Source organism: Pituophis catenifer, unplaced genomic scaffold (assembly GCF_029215685.1).
Source record: "Pituophis catenifer annectens isolate HBS135680 unplaced genomic scaffold, rPitCat1.0.hap2 SCAF_2, whole genome shotgun sequence".
NCBI lineage: Eukaryota > Metazoa > Chordata > Lepidosauria > Squamata > Colubridae > Pituophis > Pituophis catenifer.
This window is the reverse complement of record NW_027256882.1, coordinates 60,891,565-60,910,797: the sequence shown is the minus strand read 5'-3', so window position 1 is coordinate 60,910,797 and position 19,233 is coordinate 60,891,565. Positions and strand designations below refer to the sequence as shown.

General features: G+C 35.6%; 1 protein-coding gene across 1 annotated transcript in view; it reads right to left on the bottom strand.

Annotated features, from left to right (window-relative positions):
- Nucleotides 1-17,978, bottom strand: part of LOC139312246 (contactin-4-like) — a 248,694-nt gene extending 230,716 nt beyond the window's left edge. The window contains exon 1 of the mRNA XM_070936863.1: nt 17,822-17,978. Coding sequence (XP_070792964.1) covers nt 17,822-17,963 — 142 coding nt within the window. The 5' untranslated portion in view covers nt 17,964-17,978. The remainder of the gene's footprint in view (nt 1-17,821) is intronic.
- Between the last annotated feature and the right edge of the window lie 1,255 nt (nt 17,979-19,233).

The window sequence follows — 19,233 nt, the reverse complement described above, 5'->3', positions numbered from 1 at the left end:
GTTAACAGTTGACAATGAAATGGACCCCTGAGGAAAGAAAGACTTGCCAAGGTTTTAGTGCAATCAAACAATTACGCTCAAATTGAACCCAGTGGGCAACTGGATTTTCAAACACTTTATCCCAACCTCTAGCTGAGCCTAAAAGCTTTGTTCAAATACAAGGTTGGATATGTGGTGAACTAAATCCATCTTTTCCTATAAGTAATGGCAATTTGTTTAACTGAAAATTTCAGCGGAATCCCATGTTACAAAAAATAAATAAATAAAAATAAACCAGCTATATAAAGTAATCTTTCTTCCAAGACAAGCTTGACTTCTGGTAAATTTATGAGCACATCCCCACAGGGAAATTTTGTTGATCAGAATGGCTAATAACTTGAAGGTATAGAGAATTAAGAATATTGTTGTTGTTGTTGTTGTTGTTGTTGTTGTTGTTGTTGTTGTTGTTGTTGTTGTTGCAAGAATATGGATGTGGTTTCCATGGATTTCTCCTGGGATATTTTATCACTATCCATCCTACAGCCTGGGAATTTCCTGGAAATATGTCATTTCCGAAGGCTATAATGGGTTACATGAGAATGTCATACCCTGAATGTTATTGTAATTATGGGGCAAGAACTGTAGAGAACATCAACCAATTCCTCTTGTACTACAACTTCAATTTTGAGAGCAGCTTTTTGAAATTTTGGAAATAATCTTGAATAAAGGAGATGTAACATGCTTTATTTATTTACTATTTGATTCTCATCTCAATGTTGCACACAAGATAGCTAAATTCAATTTAATAGAGGTGCATGTTTGACATGGTTGCTGTAGTCACCATCATGAATGCTGTGGTTTTTACTTTTACCTATTGAACCATATTATGTATGGATCAGTGACCTTGTAGAAAAATACGAAGATAGTGTTGCATAAGGAATTCAACCCTTTTATGGAAACACTGACAGGAGGACATTTGAAAAAAAAAATCAATATTTTTCCCACTTGATACTTTTGGTATAAAAGAGGAGAGTGAGAGCCTCTGTTGGTATTTCAAGATTCTCTTATTATACCCTGAACAATAAAGTAAAGTTTTAAGATTACATATCTCTACATAAATGAAAATTATATTTTCAATATGGTGGAATATGCCAATATAGTTGAAAAGTGTAGAGAAAACACATTTCTCTTTTGCATTATAATGACATGTCACATAAAATTACCGTGATTATTCCAAAGTGGTCTTCAATGGCAATACATAATATATAGTTGCAATTGCTCATCTTAGAAATCAACTTATGGAACAACACAAATGTCCTCCTGATTTCAAGTTGCCCATGAAATGCTTTTAAGAGAAATAATGGAAAAAAATCAAGATCACTTTTGTTGATGAGAAAGGCTAATAACTTTGAAGTATAGAGAATTACAGAATATTACAGGGACATCTGAAGATTTAATACCTCTAAGTTGAAAGGACTGCCAACATGACTGCCAACGTCTGATGACAGATATGGCACAACAACAACAAGAAGTTTAATGTAGAGTGTAGGTCACACTGATTGTATGTGAAAGGGATTTAGAAATACACAGTTTGAAGGGGAAGAATGTTTTCCTCTCTTTCCTGTACCCTTTCCCGAAAGACTGTCATCTTCTGGGGCTTCTTAAGCAGATGACCTGTTCCTTTGACAGTCTCCTCAATGTTAGAGGTTTTCTATACTTTTAGCCTTCTGGAAAGTCATGAAGGCCTAGGCAAATGAGCAATGTCATGGTGTCATCGTGGGAAATGTGACACTGTTCTATTTATTTTATCTCCATGTTTTTATTGGCTCTCATAGCGAGCTACCTAGGATTATTGTGTATAAAGTAGGCCACATGTAAGTCTCATAAATACATAAACACATAATTTCAATTCACATTTCGGTGATTGTTTAAAAATTGCAGATTAATTCATGAACAGGAAGCAATATCCTTTTGTCTGAGGACACTCAAAATTGATTTAGTCCAGTAATTATCCAATCTCACTAGCAATTCTTAATTAAGAGTACCCTGTGCCATTTGTTGTCCTAACATCTTAACCTCAGGCGTTCTGACTGCAATATAGGCTAGTAATATTATCTTCACATTCTGGATCAAGAAGAGTAAAGTTGAACCTGACTGAATACTAATCAGGATATTATAGTGAAATTGATTTTATAGGCAAAACCTACTGACTGTGTATCACCTAAAATTACAGTTTGCCCCTTTGCTGCACATACTCTTTAGAACCACCTGGGATTCTTTTCATGGCAGAGATGGGAGATATGCTACTGACAGTACAGCTGGAGATCAATTTTCTCTGTTTTTGCCTTTCTTTGTAACAGAACAAAAGGCTTCAGATGTTAATTTTCTTTTCTTTCTTTTTTTCCAACTTGCCTTTTCCCCAATCTTCTCTGTAAACTCTTTAAAGGGCTTTCAGCAGCAAAATAAAACTTTGCCTTGTCTGCCTGTTTCTATCAAGCATGTTTGTGATGTGTGTAATCCCTGATGTTATGCATTGCTAACAACACAGGTCTCTCTTGGCATTATGCTATTAACTAAGTGTTAGTTTTGGACTCCTGGAATTCCCAAAGCAGCAGATTTCCAAGCACAATTCATTCTCACATGTTCTTTACAACTCCTTCGCTGTTCACATTTCACCTGTGCCATCTGTGCTACCATGAGCTTTGTCTTTCTTTGCATTTAATCTTCAAAATGCCTGTGTGATGATACATGAATAATGAATGAATCCTGAATAAATGTTTCCTAGACAACACTGAGAAAAAATCTTGGGATAAAACTATATTTTCCCCATCTTGATTTCATTTTACAGTTTGCAGCAAGCAATTTTTGAAAGGCTCATAGGGACTTGATCCTTCAAATGATTTACGACAGCACCCTATCACAAGGGACAAACCTTTTTGGGAAGAATTGTATCATGTTTTACATTTTAATGGAGGTTAAAGAACTTCATTGAACTACAAAATTGTACCTGAACATCTGGGGAGGCGTTTGTGTAAGCTTATATAAAGACATTAGACAGTACCCCTACTTATCTATATTTATTTGTAATTAAATCAGTTGGCTTTGCTCTCCTGTTGTGGGCCTGATTTGCAAGACATACAATTGATGGATATCATCTTCTGCCTTAACCGGTAGGCCTAAGGGACATTTGCCAATGAAAACATAATAATGTAGCAAATAAAGCTCTGTTAAAGCTCAATATATTTTATCTACTTACAGAATAACAGAGTTGGAAGGTTTTCTAGTCCAACCCCCTGCTTAGGCAGGAAATCCTATACCACTTCAGACAAATGGTTATCCAACCTCTTCTTAAAAACTTCCAGTGTTGGAGCATTCACCACTTCTGGAGGCAAGTTGTTCCATTGATTAATTGTTCTGTCAGGAAATTTCTCCTTAGTTTTAGGTTGCTTCTCTCCTTGATTAGATTCCCCCCTTTGCTTCTCAGGTGCTTTGGAAAATAGTTTGACTCCCTCTTCTTTGTGGTAACCCCTGAGATATTGGAACATTGCTATCATGCCAACCCTAGTCCTTCTTTTCATTAAACTAGACATACCCAGTTCCTGCAGCCGTTCTTCATATGTTTTAGCCTCCAGTCCCCTGATCATCTTTGTTGCTCTTCTCTGCACTCTGCACTGTCAGTTCTAGGTTGGCTCTCTTCTTGATTAGTTTCCATGCTCAATGCTATGTTTATTTCTTGGGGCCAAAGAAGCTAAATTATATAATGACTATACCAGTATAGCAGTCAAATGGTATTAGCATAGTTTAGTCCCAAAGATGCTTTTTCAAGAGGCAACTGGATTTTGTTTTTCCTTGAAGTCAAGGAATGCAAGAAGCTTCTTCAATTCTGACTGAATGATGAGGAATGGAAGAATTTATATTCTTTGTAGTAATCAGGTTGTTAGCCCTCTATAAATTCTTCCATTCCCCACCATTCAGTCAGAACTGAAGAAGCTTCTTGGATGTGAAATGAAATGTCTTCAAGGAAAAACAAAGAAAGTCCAGTTGCCCCTTGAAAAAGCACCTTTGGACAATCATGAGCTGGATGATTGAGAATCTTCATAAACATTTAGCACAGTTTATCATGATGGTTCGTCATGTCTTCTTTTCTCTTTAAGCATTAATGGATGATTTATAGCAATAGCAATAGCACTTAGACTTATACCACCTCGCAGTGCTTTACAGCCCTCGCTAAGCAGTTTACAGAGTCAGCATATTGCCCCCAACTATCTGGATCCTCATTTTACTGACATTGGAAGGATGGAAGGCTGAATCAACCTTGAACCTGGTAATATTTCAACTGTCAAACTGCTGGCAACCAGCAGTCAGCAGAAGTAGCCTGCAGTACTGCATTCTAACCACTGCACCACCACAGCTCTTATAACAGTGGGAGTAAATAAAACATGATCCCAATAAAGATAATCTATTTAATATAACCAACCAACCATTGTTATTTACATGTATGTGGCATGGTAACCAAGATGAGGAAAACAACACAACAGTTCTAGGAAGTCCACAATTTCAAATGGTCCATGATATCAAGATGAACCAATCTTTATAGTTACAACTCATGATGAATAGAAGAAACTAACTTATGTTGTCTATTAGTTAGAGGAACAAGCTGAAACTCTAGGACAATAATGATTAGCTCGACAGATTCTGCCTTCTTCTCAATGCTATGTTTATTTCTTGGGGCCAAAGAAGCAAAAGGCCATACCAGAGCCAACTCAGTGATGCAAAAAAAGAAAAACTTGCTAACAGTTACAAAAGTTTATTTTCTGCTGTGCCAGGCTAAATAAAAGACATTTTGAAAATTTATTTATTTATTAGTTCAATTTATATGCCGCCCTTCTCCGGAGACTCAGGGCAGTTTACAATGCATTAAGCCATAGCCTTCATACTTTTGTATATACCTGCTTAGTAGGGCTTTCGCCACCCCCCAAGCAGTGTTCTTTTTTATACAAAGTCAGTTTATTGCCCCCACAATCTGGGTCCTCATTTTACCTACCTCGAAAGGATGGAAGGCTGAGTCAACCTTGAGCCTGGTGAGATTTGAACTTGCAGTAATTGCAGGCAGCTGGTGCTACTTAATAGCACTTTAGTTGCTGCGCCACCAAGGCTCTTCAGTTTATACTTGTGTTTTTATATAATGCTTCAGTCTAAAGAAAATACAGAAATTATGAAAGGAGCAGCAACAAAGTCGTTCTTTTGGCAAAACGCAAGTAACTTATCTTTTTCTCCTCTAACCCTTCCTTTTCATTGGTAATGTATTTAAAGTGATTTTACATTGTCCAGCAGACAAAGGACATATAAATTACAGTAAGAGAGGAAATGTGTTTTTAAATGTCCACAAAACTCCCCCTGCCTTTCAATATATTTCTAAACATCAGGAGAAATATTCTCTCCATGTTCTCTCACTGGCCTTTAAGGTCACTCCTGGAAATATTTTTCACACCTGCTCTGAAGATACTGTGCCTTCAGGCAGAAATATATGAATGAACGAATGAATGAATGAATGAATGAATGAATGAATGAATGAATGAATGCATGCATGCATGCATGAATGAATGAATGAATGAATGAATGTGCCTGGGAAGTTTATTTATTATTCTGATTCTGAGACTGATTCTTCTACTTTTATTGCTGCTTGTCTGTAATAATCAGTGAAACTTTGTGTGCTGGTCTTCACAAGCCACTGCCTACAATGATTATCTTGCAATATTCTCATTTACAACTGTAAATTGCTTTGAGATTTCTATAGTTAGAGGCAACCTTCTTGATAGAAATGACTATATTTTTTTTCCTTCTCTTTCTCTTAATGTAATCCATTGGAATAGAATAACAGAGTTGGAAGGAACCTTGAAGGTCTTCTAGTCCAACCCCCTGCTTAGGCAGGAAACCCTACACCACATGAGACAAATGGTTATCTAACCTCTTCTTAAAAACTTCCAGTGTTGGAGCATTTAGAACTTCTGGACGCAAGTTGTTCCACTGCTTAATTGTTCTGACTGTCTGGAAATTTCTTCTTAGTTCTACGTTGCTTCTCTCCTTGATTATTTTCCACCCATTGCTTCTTGTCCTGCCCTCAGGTGCTTTGGAGAATAGATTGACTCCCTCTTCTTTGTGGCAACCCCTGAGATATCGGAACACTGCTATCATGTCACCCCTAGTCCTTCTTTTCATAAGACTAAACATATCCAGTTCCAGCAACCGTTCTTTATATGTTTTATCCTCGAGTCCCCTAATTGGAGACCACACCTCTTAAAACTGCTGAAATTGGAAATTCTGCTTATGTTTTCATTGGCTTTTTTCTCTGTCTTCTATTTTGCTGCTACATCCAATCCTCTATTTCTTCCTTAATCCTGACACAAGTCTTCAGTCTTAATATTTTGATCCTTGTTTCTTGCTCCTAGGTCCTAAGGTGTTCTGCTATTCTTATTCTTTGATCATGACTATTATTTGTCCAATGATTGATCATTATAAGTTCCCATTTCACCTCAAATTGATGTCTTTGACCCAGTTATGAAACTGCTGCTACGACATCAAATAAATGTCTTTTCCCATCTTGCTTGATAGCATCAGCTTTTTATTCTATTTGAGGGTCTTTTTGGAAACAAAAAAGAAATATGTGTGTGTTTCAAATATATTTCCATTGTGGATCACCCCCTTTTTTTTTAACCATACTGTGAAAGAAGAGGTAATTGTGTTTTTCTAACAACACAAGTAATTCTCTTTTTATCAAATTTAAGAAATGATCTGACAGCCGAGCTGTCCAGGCTTCTTAGAGGCTTTTCTCCTTCTTTTCAACATAAATACTGTATCTTATCAAACTAAGAATAATCCAATCAGACTGTTTTCTAATGCAGTGTATTATTTTTAGTAGCATATCACCTTTGATACATTGAATTATTTAAAAGTGTTTTTTTTTTCAGATTAAATCAAGCTAAACAAAATTCTTGTAAGTACAGCTAACTGTCTTGACTAACTTATTGGTAGAATAGAAATTGATATGGTAATAATGGTGATAGTAGTAGTCACAATGTGTATAAGTATAAGAAGACTCTGTTCATATTTGTGCTTCAGAGCAGAAAGGTATATATGTATGTATGTATGTATGTATGTGTATATATATATATATATATATATATATATATATATATATATATATATATATATATATATATATATATATATATTCTTACTTCTTCGTAGGGTTTATGTGTGTTTTTCCTCTAGCCAGGTTTTCCCTACGTAACCAAGGTTTTTCTGCAGAAAAACCTTGGTTACGTAGGGAAAACCTGGCTAGAGGAAAAACACACACACACACACACACACACACACACACACACACACATACATACATAGGGAGGGAGGGAGGGAGGGAGGGAGGGAGGGAGGGAGAGCTGATCTACTCCTGACTTGCATAGTCCAGGCTGTTTGCATTTCCCAGTCACTTCCATTTATACACAGAGATGTCACATTTTATTATACTCCCTAGAGAAGGAAAGAGAAGAATCATAGCCTTTTAATTACCATGTGTATGTGGGAATTTAGAGGCAAGCTGCCCTTTACTCAGCATTCATAATGATGCTGTAGCTCGGGGCTTACAGAAATGATTTTTGAGATACTATGGAGACCAATGGATAATTCATAAATATAGTTGATAAATAGAAATTGGGCAAGTGACAAATGCTGGTAGGTCACAAAAGGTCAAACTGCTCAGTATATCTGGCCATTGAGATGCAGAATGAGGTTACTGGCACAAGCAATGAAACATGTATAATGCGATAAATCAACCTCTGTGAAAAAATACCAGTTTATGAATGCCTTCTGTTCACAAAAGTTATTATTTGACTTGTGCCCTTATTTACTGCACAATACTGCTTCCACACATTATTCTTTTGAGTTTAATATTAACTGAGCATGGTTTTATTTGAAAAGAACATTATCCTGAAGAAAAGCACTTAATCATTTATTTATTTTTCTTATCCATAACTGTCTGTATTAACTAATGAAAAAGGAAATGAGTAATTATAACAGTAATTAGCTAAACCTGATTTGCAAGTATGACCTTCCTTTTTTAGATGAATGGAAACTTGAGTCTATAACTACTTATTGTTGTTGTTGCTGTGAAACAGGAACTTATTGTCAGGACTGGTTTTCAGAATTATGAATTAAATAAATTGTTTAGTTTGGGCTGGTGCTTAAGGCTCCAGTACAGAAAACAGAAGATTGTGAGTTTGGACCAGACACATTCTCTCTCAGCTCACCTCACCTGGTTGTTGTTGTGAGGAAAATATGAAGAGGCAGGAGTATTTATACCTAATTCATCACTTGAAATAGGTATAAATGAGTTATAGATAGATAGATAGATAGATAGATAGATAGATAGATAGATAGATAGATGCTGGATACATATCTGTAATGCAGTTGTCTTATTTATGGTATAGTTGGCTACATTAATGCATGCACCACTACTAGGCAGAGCAAGTTAACAGGTAAAAATATTAAACACTTAAATTGGATGAATACCATTTGAACAAGCACTCAATTGCTGTCAACATAAGCTTGGGACAGCTTATGAGCACATTTGAAGAGAGTGAACAGAAGTTGGTGCAAAGGTGACTGCTCATACATTTTGATTTGATTATTTATACAAGCAAATTTTTATTAGAGTAGTTATCGTAACATTTAATAGAGATAGCAAAATATAGTACACAAATCCAAACTACACTATTCTTCCTCTGAAGCTACTCTCAATCTTCACAGACAAACAAATGATGAATAACGTGAGGGAAAACACCTTTCTCCATTCCCCTTTTTGTTTTGGATATTCACACACAAGGCAAATATATCCCAAATAAAGCCATTAAATATTTTTCTTTATGTATTTTGATCTGAATATGAAATACACTCTGGAGTATATGTGAATATACCTGGCAAGTACATATTTCTTCTAATGATCAGTATATTTAAAAAGGAGATTCATTTTAATTAGTTTCACAATATAAGCATAAACAGCAGGGAATTATTATTAAAACCATCTAGACCACTTTCCATAGTTATTGTCTACAAATACATGAGGAGAAGTGTTAATTTTATTTCAGTGAAATAATTGCTCATGGAATGGAATGGAATGGAATGGAATAGAATAGAATAGAATAGAGCTGGAATGGATCTTGGAGTTCGTCTAGTCCATATCACTGCTCAAGCAGGAGATCCTATATCATTTCAGATAAGTGACTAATCTAGTTTCTTCTTAAAAACCTCCAGTGATGAATGTCACAATGTCTGAAGGCAAGCTGTTCCACTGGTTAGTTTTTTTTTTTTTTTAATTTGATTTATATGCCGCCCTTCTCCGGAGACTCAGGGCGGCTTACAATGCGTTAAGCAATAGCCTTCATTCTTTTGTATATTTTATACAAAGTCAGCTTATTGCCCCCACAAACTGGGTCCTCATTTCACCTACCTTAGAAAGGATGGAAGGCTGAGTCAACCTTGAGCCTTGGAGAGATTCGAACCAGCAGAAATTGCAGGCAGCTGTGTTAATAACAGGGTGCACTAAACCCTTGTACTATCAAGGCTCTTGATAGTTGGCCTTGGTTTGTCCTTAATAACCTTGGTTTGTTTGTTTTTATACAGTATTTCATCCTAAATTGAAGAAGCTGGTTCTCTAGAGAACTTCCCAAAGCTTCTATACAAATCACTTCAAACAACCTTGTTGCCAAACTTTTCACCAGGAGAGAACTCTAACTGGGAGCTTCTCTCCTCCCTGAATTTAATAAGAAAAGTACTGTATAAGACTTTGGTTAGGAATAGAAAGATTCAATAACATTACAACTGCTCAGACAGAATTAAAACAGCACAACTGTAGGACCGAACTCAAGTGGAATGAATTCTACTGCCTAGAGAGGCTAGCTAACAAATCAATTTCCCTCTCCCCTCACTCACACAACACACATACAAATTTACTTTAAAAAAACAATTCAACTCTTTCCCTTTCCTTGGCAAGATTCCTACCTTGCAATGTCATGGACCAGGTTCTTCCATCTATCTTCGGCCTGATCCTTTGTGAGCCATCAAAATCCCATCTGCTCCACAATCTATTTTTAGCCAACCACCCTGGGTTTCTTTTTATCAGTGAAACTTCCATGCTTTACACTGGCAAAGTTTTGCTTTTTATATCTGACTCAACAGTACTCACTCTTCTCTTTCTCTCTTTAAAGTCTCTCTTATTCTTCTGATGTTGCCTCTTACTCATGAGTGAGCTTTCTGTTTCTCTCTTAGCTTGAAACTTCTTCTTCTAGGCTATCCACTTCTTCCTCCTTTGTCAAGCTATGGCTTCCACACCAATTTCTGCTTTTTTTCTTTCTACCTACATATTTATGGATGTTCCCTGGAGATACCTTGTTTCCACAGCTTCATAGTTTTCATACCCTTTCCCAAACTCTCCAATTGGGAATTCTCTCTCAACTACTGAAGGCCACCGTCCTTCCTTTCTCTTCTGGAGGTCCTTCATTCTTTTTTTAAGGCTTCTCACCCTCTCAATGTAAAAGAATATCTCTTATCTCAGGATTGAAGTATGGAACCCCTGGTTCTTTCAACTTGGTTATTTGCTTGCAGATGTTCCATAACCAAAAGCCAAGCACACTGATGATGTTACCTAATTGGGTAATGAAACATCCACAACCAAACAACCAAGCTTATAAAACACCAAGGACTCCATACTTCTTGTACTATCTTCTTCACAATCTATTTATACCTATTATTTCCTTATATTTGCATAATCTTGTTTCCTCTATTCCTAATTCTTTCTATATACTATGTTGGATGCCCACATTTCTACCATCTGAATTATTTTTTTAGCTCCTCATGGCAAATCCCTGTCAGTTTGCAACACATTTAGCTATTTCTCCAACTCTCCAGGCTACATAATAATGTGGGGGTTTTGTTTCCTATAAAAAATTGTTTTGGTGAACCCTTTGCTTATCAACTGCATTTGTAATTTGCAAAATGTTCCTGCATCAGTTATTTAGCCTTTGAAACATGCTAGTTCCAGAGAACAGTACTTCAAAATGTTCAGTAGCTTTTTCAATCAAGTCTCTCAAACAATGACAGCTCAATAAACAGTGATGAACAAAATTTTGCACCAACAACATCCATCAGATAAAATAAAATAAAGAAGCCAATGCCAATCATCCGCAATAGTAAAGTTTTTCAAAAGAAATTATTAGATGAATCAATACTAGCATTTCAGTAGTGCTACTGAGTTTGTGATACTTTGTCTTTGAATCAGGATATTATTTTTTTTCCATCATGTATGGATGAACTATCTTATTGTCTAAAGCAAAGTGCATTGTTGGCTCTTATTTTCTTCTCTGTATGGGTGTGCCTGTTTTTAAACTAAGAATGTGTCATCCAAGGAAATCATTTTTTCTCAAATTACCTTTTTATTCAGAGTACTAAATAATCATTTGTATCAGCATTTTGTCCTTCCTAGGCATTCAGTTCCAAGTGTAACTCAAGTTTCTTAATATCTAGGTGTTGTGTGTGTGTGTGTGTGTGTGTGTGTGTGTGTGTGTATTACTATACTTTTCTTAATATAATATATTAAAATATTCTGGAAAATCCGTATGTGTGTGTGTGTATTACTATACTTTTCTTAATATAATATATTAAAATATTCTGGAAAATTTGCCAAAAAATTTAAAGCAACAATTCCCTTTTGTAATAAAAATAATCAAACTCTAAATACACTAGACTAGAACCCAGGAAACTGAGTTTTAGTCCCCTTTTAGGTGCAAAGTCAGATCAGTGGCCTTGCCCCAGTCACTCTCTTTCAGCCCAAGGAATAAGCAATGGCAAACCGCTTCTGAAATCTTTCCAAAAAAATTGCAGGGACTTTTTCAGGCAGACACATACAAACAGTCTATTTCTAACCTCATACGTTGCTAAACAAACACTACCTGCTGATGAATAATCCCCCTACAATAAGGTCCACAATTACAGAGCTATAGAGAAATTGTGCTGCAATACCAACATGGAGTATTCACTCTCACAACAGGTAAAAGGCCAAGCCAAAGAAAACAGTTGTATGCCAGTTCAAAGAGCATGAGTCAGCTAAAACATTAAATTAGCATAAATCTTGCTTCAAATATGCTAATGATACACTGTGTCTGTAGAGATTCTCAGTCATCCAGGTCATCGTTGTTCCAAAGGTGCTTTTTCAAAAGGCAACTGGACTTCGTTTTGAAGAAACAAAGAACTGAAGAAGCTTCTTGGATGAGGCTTCTTTGGAACAACAATGCTTTAGCATGAACTTAACTGAGTCCAGCATAGCTATGCAATTTTAAGTAGTTACAGTATGTTAAAATGCGTTGTCAGGCAGTATGTTTTTCAGGATCAGACAAATATGCACAATTGTCAGCATGCACATCAGGAACTCTGGTCTATAATAATGCAGACAACGATGCAAAGAAAAGAGGCAAATCAAAATTGCATAGTTCTTTACAAGATCAAATTTGCCACTCGGTTTTCTGTTCATAATTTATAGTTCCAGCAATCATCTTACTATATAAGGTGGACAGTACATAAATTCAAAACAAATTAAGTTCATTTTGACTTGGTGGTAGCCTGGGTTTTAAAGAGCCCATTTGTATGAAGAATTTATCTAGGATTTATTTCTGAAATACAGTAGTTTACCCAACTAAAAACAACGCTTTTATGTTTTGGATTCTCAGTAAAAAACAAACCAATGAAATTAGATATGACTTCTTTTTTTCCATGTACTTCTGATTAGCAATAGAATTTTTAGCATGGCAAGTAATACTGGGCCTTTTTACTTTCAGATTAATGTCTCAATAGAGGACCATAGTTTACTTTTTGCATATAACTTTTTTTTTTTTGCTATCAACTTTTAATTTTTATTCAGAAAGTTAAAATACAAAAAGAAGAAGAAGGAGGAGGAGGAGGAGGAGAAGGAGAAGGAGAAGGAGAAGGAGAAGGAGAAGAAGAAGAAGAAGAAGAAGAAGAAGAAGAAGAAGAAGAAGAAGAAGAAGAAGAAGAAGAAGAAGAAGAGGAGGAGGAGGAGGAGGAGGAGGAGGAGGAGGAGGAGGAGGAGGAGGAGGAGGAGGAGGAGGAGGAGGAGGAGGAGGAGGAGGAGGAGGAAGAAGAAGAAGAAGAAAGGAAAAATGCATTATAACATTTGATTCCATTTTAAAGGGCAACTATCATGTCACGCAGCAATGGAGAAAAAAATAATCGGTTAACATTGTAAGACATGGCAAGAACTTGGAGGCAGAAATTCAGCATTTGCACTAACATTAGTTTGTAACCTGAACATATTTCAGGAATAAATTGCTGAGCTATTCTGACTTCTTTGCAAACTTAAATAGATGCTTCAGTGTCACGTTTCCCAGCAATGGAGAACCACAGCAGCAAACAATCTGGATTGAACATTTGACAAGTTGCTGCCAAAGCATTTCAATCAAAATAGAATTTTCTTAGGCTGGTTTGACGCCAGCTGTCATACAGGTGGGACAGCAGCAGTTTAAAAGGTGCAATGTCAATATGCCAAATGACACCCCTTGCCTTCAAAATGGAACCATTTAATCTTAGGAGGAGTAAATAACAAAAAGCACTGGTTCTAAGCCAAAATGAACCCTTACTTTTCAAACTTCATGGATAAATTAACTCTTACCCTTACTTTTCAAACTTCATGGATAAACTAACTCATGGTGGAAACAATGCCTGACTGTTTCAGTAGGTCAGGGTTGATTAACAACAGCCAGTGAAGATCATCCTGAGCAACAGTAAAAGAATTCAGTATTTTTGTAAAAATAGAAATAAAAACCCATAGACAGTTATTAAAGATAAACAACACTGCCAATGCTATTTCAAGCTAACCATAGGAAGTCATAGTGTCCTATTTCAAGCTAACAGTAGGAAATCACAGGTATCCAAGGTTGGCAAATAACAAAACGTACAAGCATGATATCACAACACAAAGTCCATGATTTCAGTAATTGTACCTAGCAACGGGATGCAGTATTAAAGGCTGACTTTTGCATTGTGACACAAATGTCATTATCTTTCCATTATACAATTTGTACTGGATGCCTTTATGGAAAGGGTTTGGGTTTTCTCAAAGCCTGTAAAATTGCAGTTCTGCAAGAAAGAACTTTACTTTTAGAAGTCAGCTTCGACTTCCAGTGCCTTCTACAAAACATTGTTTACAGCTGATTTCATTTTAGTAATGTTGGTTACACCTAACTTGTAAGTCAGTGAGGAAAGGATGCATTATGAGAACTTATGTCTACCTTTGCTTTTTAAAAGCAAAATGTATGAAATACATGCAGTCCATAAAGAATGCTTCAGACATTTCTCGTGTTAGCTTTTCTATTAAAGAACATAAAATGTTATGTTTGCTTCTTTTTGGAAGAAGGAACAGGGCAAACTTCAAAAGAGTTATATATCTCCCTCATACTATTTTAAATCAAGATGTGAATAATTGGTTACTTTGTGGTTAAATGTTATTGGTCATAAGAGTCACCACTTGCTACTTCATTACTAGGAAGTTAAAATATTGTTACTTATAAAAGACAATCTTCTTAATTAAAATAAAATTAGACAGTAGATATTTGGTCAGCTATCAGGGCTCTTGGACTAAAACAGTATCACAGCTAATTAAGAACAAGAGAAACTTCAGTGTGCTGAGCTCACAAATTAAAACAAGTTTAGCTTCCAACTCTCTGATTTCTGTCATAAGGCAGTTCTATAAAGCCTAGCTAAATAGTGAGGCACCATAGCAGCCTGACATCATCAAGCAAGGAAGAAAGCGAACAAAATAGACCTCCTCACCAGCGGGAAAGTGCCAGCCTTGAAGCTGCAGTATTAATGCTATAAGGTTATCTTCCCTATAAACTTATTTTTACCAAGGAGGAATTAAAGTATATCATTCAGAAACCATGTAATAAATTGGCCATGTCTCAAGGGAAATCTGCAACTCTGAATTCTCCACAACTACCCAGAACTTTAGGCTTATATTCCTATACTTTCCAAGCAGAGAGAGAATCACAGAGTCATAGATGGGAATCTTGCCCAGTGAGTCCTAACCCTGATTAAAGCATCTCAGACAGACAGTTGTCTAGTGTCAACTTCAACACAGACAATAAAAGGGACATGCCAGTTCGATGGGTAACTGGTTCCACTGCTGAATGCTCTTACTGTTAGAAAAAAATCTGTAAATCCAATCACAAACTGTTTTCCTTCAGTTTAAATCCATTATTCTGTTACCTGGGCTCTGAAACAAAACTGAAATGCTCTTGACCTTTTCAGTATGACATCCTCTTAAGTATTTGAAAAGTGCTATCCGAACCATCTTTTCTCAAGGCTAAGCATTACCAGATCCTTGAGTCTCATTTAGTTTCATAGAATGTGTGTAAGCCGAAAAAGATTTGTCCTTTTGTAAATCTGTCAGATGAACCTGAAGCTCCAAAGGTGATGGTGCCATAATAACTTTTATTTTCTGATATGCTGAAGGGAGAATAGATTACTAGACCCAAGCACTTTGCATACCTCAATTCTGCCCTTTCTCCTTCCTCTGGGAGCAAAGCCAAACAAAAAAAAATACTAATGAAAGGATGCAAAGATCACAAAATTTACACACAATCAGAAGATACACTGATGACCTTCTCACATCTTCCTCTTCAGATGTTGCTACTATTTTAGATTACTTCTTCCTTTTTCTAGAGAAAAAACAACAGACTACTCACACATGAAGCTGTTTAACTATGTCTATTTGTTTCAATAAATAGCTAAGGAAATCATTTAAAATGAAATGCTAATTTTAATTATTAACTTAATACGATTCACAGTATGAGAATTACTTCAATTCACTTTGACAGACTTAGTTAGAGGGGTGTTGGGTGCACTACTGGAAGACCAGAAGAATCAGGCTAGGACAGATTATCACAGAGAAAATCGATCTATGTTGTCACTAAAATTCAACACTGACTTGATGGCATATAATCAAACAAACAAACAAACAAACAAACAAACAAACAAATCATATCACATAGTGATTATAGACAACTATTCCAGCATAGGTATATATAAGCACAGGGAGTATAACATCTCCAAACATTTACCAGCAATGAAACAATTGTGTAAAATTGGTTATTAGCGTATTTTCATCATCAAAATGAAAAAGATCCTTAGTCCTTCTGAGCATCTGGTGGGATGGTTTTTAGCTAAACTTCTTTTTCTTCAATAAAATATAGGGAAAAAAATATTAAATTGTGTGATTTTTATGTCTTAAAAATACTATAAAAAGAAGTATTATTATGGTTGGTCACACAGTTAGCCAGATATTTAGACTGGATTTGGCATTTTTATCCACTTATCGAATTCATCCTGTGGGCCAGGTATATGCAGAAGTTGTTGTTTAGTGTTGCACATTGGTATTGTTGCAGAATGCAAGCTGTTCTGTATAAAGCTGCCATTTGCAAATTGACTGATGATTTTGTCAATGCCAATGGTGTTCAGGTGATATTCTAGAAGTTTTTGGATTGCACCCAAGACACCCATTACTATTGGTATTAATTTTGCTTTCTTTTGCCCCTATAGTTCTACTTCTATTTGCAGATGTTTGTATTTTGTGATTTTCTCCAGGTCTTCCTTTTCTATTCTGATGTCTCCAAGTTCTGTAAAGTCCACTTTTTGCTTTTCTTATCATCAAATGTTACACCTGGGATGCAATGTTGCAAGTGCTTGTTTGTTTTCTAAAATTCAAGAGCATTTTAGTTGCTGCTGCTTCTCCTTTTCCTCTAGCAAGGTCCTAGAATTCGTGCTCAGACCATGTAAATACTATGTAAATGGTCCCTCAGATATTTATTATTTTTAAATTACTAAATGGCTAGGTTAACACTAAATTGTAAATGGTAAAGGAAGATGCAATTGTTGTGTTCATATAATTTATATCTAACAAATCTATTGCAGCTTAATGTGATATAATGAATCTCTACAACATTCTGAATCAGGACCTATCCAACAGTCTACTTAATGGAGATAGAATTCATTAATTTGTTCCCCTTGAAGTATAAAACAAGACATTTCATTACCCTATCTGTATTGTTCTATTTATTGGACATATCTCATGAACATACTATTCAGTTCCACACCTCTAAGCTTGATTCAGCCTTTTAAAAAACAGCCTCTTTTGATTCCTATTTTCCTTATTGAAAATCAACACAGTATTTATAGTTTAATACTTTCCTTTATTTTTTTCTTTCTTTATTAAATATTTATGCATCACATTTCCCCTATAAGTTGATTATACCTATCCCCTATAATATACACCTGGATACAACAGAGAAGACATTTGAAAGAGCTAACCTTTATATGACCTACTAAAGGCCAAAAATATTATCACTGAATTGTTGGTGATTTTATGAAGTATTATGTAAATTGAGAGGGTGGGAAGAAAGAGAGTACTCATGTACATTTGAATTCTTCAGAAGCTTAAGAAGATGTTAAACAATTACAACCTTATCAGATCTATAGTGACAGATCTTTTTCTTTTCTACCTAGGTTAAAAAATTACCAACATTTATTACTCTTTCAGCCAAAACAAGACCTATCAAAATACTGTATATTTCCAAACCAATTTAAGAATTTATTCTCCAAATCAGGACACATTCTAAATAGAATAAGAAATAATATTCTAACATAGCTAATGTTATAGCTTTCCTTTTCCCAATGTTTTATTATAATAAAGCAGTATATGACATATATAATTTCTACTTACAAGCAAATTGAAGTTTAGCTTCTCGGCTAACAATTGTTCCAAATGAATTTGTTGCTATGCACTGGTATGTTCCAGCATCTTGAGTTTTATTGGGATTATTGATCAACAAGCTGCCTTCAACCACACTGTAGCGGTAATCCATACCAATGTCAACAATGGTTCCATTTAACTTCCACCTATATTACAAAAGAGGCAGTAGTTTAATTTTTCTCCCTTAACTATTAATTTGTGTACTCAAAAAGAAGACATACAATAAAAATGCCTTATCTACTTCCTAACAAGCAAGCAATTATGACTTCCTAAATTCTAAAATGTTACATATTACAATAAATGAAGTATTATTTACATCAGTTGTACCATTCTAGAACTAAATATCCTAGCACAACAGCACATACTAAGAAATAAATTCTTTATATCCACTACCTCACAGATCATGTTGTCATTTACACTTTAAATCTATATTGTCCCTTTCACATTAGTGTCTAAAGTCCTGTCATTAGAACATGACTTCAGCAAAAGAATAAAACACTTTTTTTTTCCTTCCTAACATTTTCCCACAAGTGCAGGATCAACTTTTTGGATAGCCTGAGTGTTGATCCATTGGTTGCAACAGGAATCGCCTGACCAGCTTGTTGCCTGAGCCTAATATTATGGGCTGATAGGCCCAAGGTCACGAAGTTGATTTTCATGCATGAAGCAGGACTAAAACTCACAGTCTTCTGGTTTCTATCCTGGTGTCTTTACCACTACAGCAAAATGTTGTCCTAAAGATTTCAGATTCTCCTAAAAACGTGTCACTAGAACATGACTTCGGCCAAAGAATAAAACACCATATAGGATCAAAATTGTGCATATAAGACATGTAAACAAGGAAAGGAGCAAATTTGCTGATGTGTACTGCTCAATTAATGCTGGTATCTATTCCTACCAGCAGGAGCCACTAAAGTAATAGAATCTCTCTTGATTACTATAGAACAGAAATGAGCAAACTTTTCTTATCAACTGGAAACTTGATTCCAGTCAACTGTAAAATTCCTCAATTGGTTGGGGAAGTCTGGGCACGCTTCCAACCGATAGCTAAAATATCATTGAACTCTTGAGATGTTGTGTGAGACTGACAAAATGTCATTGACTTCCAGTATTCATAGGAGTTGTTGTAATTTCTGTGAATCTCTTTATGATATTTCACAGTAACATTAGATTTCAGATTTTATTTTAGAAAAAGTAGGATTGTATATATTAAAAATAGGGTTGCCTCATGGAGGCATTACTGGATGCTGTAGGATATTGACAAAGTTGTTGATAAAGACACAGTTTACCTTATAGTTGGCTTAGGATTTCCTTTTACTTCACAGTTCAGTTTAACTTTTTTTTCCTCAGAGTCAAGTGCAAAAATCACGCTGCTTGGTTCC